The sequence below is a fragment of the Mus caroli genome, unplaced genomic scaffold, assembly GCF_900094665.2.
Source record: "Mus caroli unplaced genomic scaffold, CAROLI_EIJ_v1.1 scaffold_14984_1, whole genome shotgun sequence".
Classification (NCBI taxonomy): domain Eukaryota; kingdom Metazoa; phylum Chordata; class Mammalia; order Rodentia; family Muridae; genus Mus; species Mus caroli.
This window is the reverse complement of record NW_018388603.1, coordinates 12,252-16,028: the sequence shown is the minus strand read 5'-3', so window position 1 is coordinate 16,028 and position 3,777 is coordinate 12,252. Positions and strand designations below refer to the sequence as shown.

At 43.9% G+C, this 3,777-nt stretch overlaps 1 protein-coding gene across 1 annotated transcript; it reads left to right on the top strand.

Moving 5' to 3' along the window:
* Window positions 1–2,823: 2,823 nt before the first annotated feature.
* Window positions 2,824–3,496, top strand: LOC110287702 (uncharacterized protein C2orf78 homolog; the record flags this gene model as incomplete). Its single annotated transcript, XM_021154255.1, has 1 exon — window positions 2,824–3,496. A coding segment is annotated over exon 1 (673 nt), but the record flags the coding sequence as incomplete, so codon positions are not given.
* Window positions 3,497–3,777: the final 281 nt, after the last annotated feature.

The window sequence follows — 3,777 nt, the reverse complement described above, 5'->3', positions numbered from 1 at the left end:
AACACATGCAGTCAGCCTCATCATCAGTCCTTCTGTTGTTTGCTGATAAGTGCAGAACTCATGTTACATGCATCTGTCAGACAAAATCAAGACTACTGTGTCTAGAAATTTACTGTGCTATCACACTCTAGTGTAAGGATGCAGGAGCAAGCTGGTCCAAGGATCAAAGGCTACAGAGCAGGGATGAAAAGGCGAGAACAGGGATCTGAGGCCAACCTAGACCAGAATAGACAAATAAAGAATTTAAAAAGAAAGACTCCTGGACAAGAAACCTGAAAAGAGCCACATTCTTGGGATTCACATTCTCCTACAGGGTGCTTTCAATGCACTCAGCCCTGCCCTTCAACATGGTCACAAAGGAGCCCTTTGATCACATTCTTTATTCATGGACAGATGCAGACAGCTCACAACTCAAAAACAGTTTCTCAACCTAGTTGCCTCAACCTAGGTGACCCTCTCCTTCCTGCCCAAGGCTACTGTCCCTATGTTTAATGTGTGTTGATGGGATACATTTTATTGGAGTGTGACAGATCATATGCACATTATTAAAACCAGTCCATGAATCTGATAAGAAATACTGCCGGGCGGTGGTGGCACATGCCTTTAATCCAAGTACTCGGGAGGCAGAGGCAGGCGGATTTCTGAGTTCGAGGCCAGCCGGGTCTGCAAAGTGAGTTCCAGGACAGCCAGGGCTACACAGAGAAACCCTGTCTCGAAAAAAAAAAAAAAAGAAGAAAGAAATACTGATATGATTTCCTAAGTTAAAAGGCAAGGCAAAAGGAACAGCCACGTGAAGATTACCTCCTTTCAACAGCACATATCTCAGCATTCAGAGCTGCTATTTCTCTACTATCTTGTCCACTCAGTCCTGTCTTGCAGCCCAGAATCCCTCCTTCCCATTGGCTACTGACTGATTTATGACATCACTCTCCCTCTTAGCCTACCAGCACCTGGTAGAATGCTGGGGTTTCCATGGTACTGCCTGTAAACACATTTGGATCATTACAGGTAACCTGTGACCAGTGACCAGTGAGCTCTGTTTGATACTGGACACACTCGCTGGTTTGGTCAGCTTATCAGACGAAGACTACCATTTATCTGGCTCAATTGTAGGGTGGAGTACTGTTACTCCCCATACAGAGCCCCCCTAAATATGTCAGGTAAGGAAAGCAACTTTCAAATATTTTTTATCACATCTCTCCAAATTTTTAGAATATGTTTAAATCTTTAGAATACTAGNGATGACATGGATATAGACATCTCACGTTGAAAGTCATATTAACTTTTGTTCTTACTAAGAATGTGACTTTAGACACATAGTTTACTCTCAACNGATTCTTTATCCACCTCAGAGAGATTACAGTGTTACTATGGTTTGTGCTCTGTGCTGTTGAATCTTAAAAGAGAAGGAATGTGGGAGAGACTAAGACGGTGCTAGACTCTGCAAAGGTAGTTCTTCTTGTGAAAGAAATATTGAAGCTGTTACATGAAAGATTCACAAGAACTGGGGGACAAAAAATCCAAAGTTTAAAGATGTAGGGCTAGAAAACAGAAATAGAAGGAGTCAAATCTGCAGAGATGATCTTGAAAGAACACAAAGATAGTTTGGGACAGAATGTTGCAGAGAACCACACATTTTAAATCAAAAGGCTCAAGGCACTGTCATTTCCCAAGCCTTTTTTAGGCAACCATATGGTTGAGATTCTTCTCGGCACCAGTTCACTGTCATATATAGAGAATATTATCCCACTCTGGTTCCCGGCTTTTACCACATCTTGTGCAGAGTTTTCTGATTCTTGTATGCACTGGTTGTGTTGGATACTATCAGTTGGGGCTGAGAACTCCATANTCAGTTGTTCTCTGTACAACACTAACTGACACAGGTGGGAAATCCTCACAAGGCTTCCCCTCTCCAAGAGTTACAGGCAATTAACAGGAACAGAGGAAGAGTAAATCTTNTTCAGGGATCAACCTTCTAATAGGTTACCAAATCCCAAAGGGTCAGCCCTAAACACATGTACACACCATGAAATGTGAGTAGCAGGTTGTATACATAAAGTCATAAACACACAGGTGTTTAAGAGTTATACTTATATAAGATTTCATCAGTTATAGGAGTGGGAAGGACAAAGGAAGAAGTAGCAAAGTAAATTAAGTAAATACAATATTCATATACAAACTCCCTGACATGTAATTTTTTAAAAAACAAAAATACCCACAGATTATAGATTCCTAGTACTCAACTATAACAGCAGCATAGATCCAGAGGCAGGTTGGTTTCTGTGATTTCAAGTCTAGCCTACTCTTAAATAAAGAGTCCATGTCTCTTTACATAGATGTGCACAGGACAGGGAAAAGGCAGTAGCTTGAAAAGCTATCTAAGGCTCTCCTACCTCTAAACACTGCTACTGTAGGACAGAGTTTTGAGGCAATGTCACAGCAGGTATGAGAGCAAGACAAAGCAGGGCAAAGAAGGAATATGTCTACGTTGGAGCAAAGGTTGAACCAGATCAACCAGGAATTCCATGCCCACAGAGGAAGATCAGGTAGCTCAGCAAAGGAGTGTCATTCTGGCTAGTTCCAAGAATCAATCTGAGCACCTGCAATTGGGATGCTGGAGGAAACTTCAGCCTTAGTCAATCACAGCTAGTACAAACTGGATATAGCACTGCTCCCCACAGTAACTTAGAAAACATCAACCTCACCATTTCCACTGTCTTCTTCCTCTCTACAGAAAATTTCCAAAGTTCACCTTTCTTCGGGACAGAAAGCAATCTGCACCCTTCTCTGCCTAGGCTGAGCAACTCCATACAGCCTGCAGGAATGGTGTGCAACTTTTCCAGCGTTCCCACCACAGATGTGAGTTCAGCATGGCTTCTACCATCAGCATCCAGCACTTCTGTCCAGCCGCTCATGGGTAATGCCTATCTTAACCCACATGCTGGCACAACCATGCTGACAGTGCTAACAGAGCAGGGACAGATTTCCACCTCGGCACCCTCCTATCCAGGTGCTCTCAAGTGGGATTGCACTGGAAGCACACATGGGAGGGAAGATGCACTCCAGGAATTCAATATGACCCTCACTGACCAGGACACTAGACTCTCCTCCCTGGCTGTGACAAACCAGTGTGATAAAATTTTAGATCCCAATGCCACAGTTCCTTTTTATCCAACACTGCCTGCCAGCTTTGTCCAGGTCACACCACTGCAGATGCCAAATCAAGGATACAGCCTGGCACCTTCCTACCAGGAGGGCAGCCAGGTCTATTACTANGAGCACAACAACCTGGGCCCTCTGATAGCTGGAGAATTTGGGCAGTGTTTGCAACCCCATGGTTCTGTGCCCTACCCTGGGAGTCAGACCTCTGCGTTCCAACCAGAGATGGTGATGGTGCTAAAAGAGATTCAGCCAAGGAATAACCAAATACCACTTTTTACCTCTGCCTTCTCCTATTCCACATCTGCTCAGTCCATGCCAGACAACGGTCTTCCTGGTGAGTACAGATCCAGGAGGGAAGTAGTGGGATCAGCACTCCAAAAAATGGACCTATATCTTTTAGTAGTGGACAGTCCACACAGAGGGAGAATGAGTCTCCTGACAGGTTAAGTACAGCTCTGGCTTTCCACCACCACCTTCAGACTCTATCAAAGGAGAGAATGCAAGGCCACAGTGAGTAGCATCCATCCTGTATTAAATGATATCCATGGAGCACACCATAGTCACACATGTAACTAACTATACAGAATAATCCGTCCTATCCACCAATACACTGCA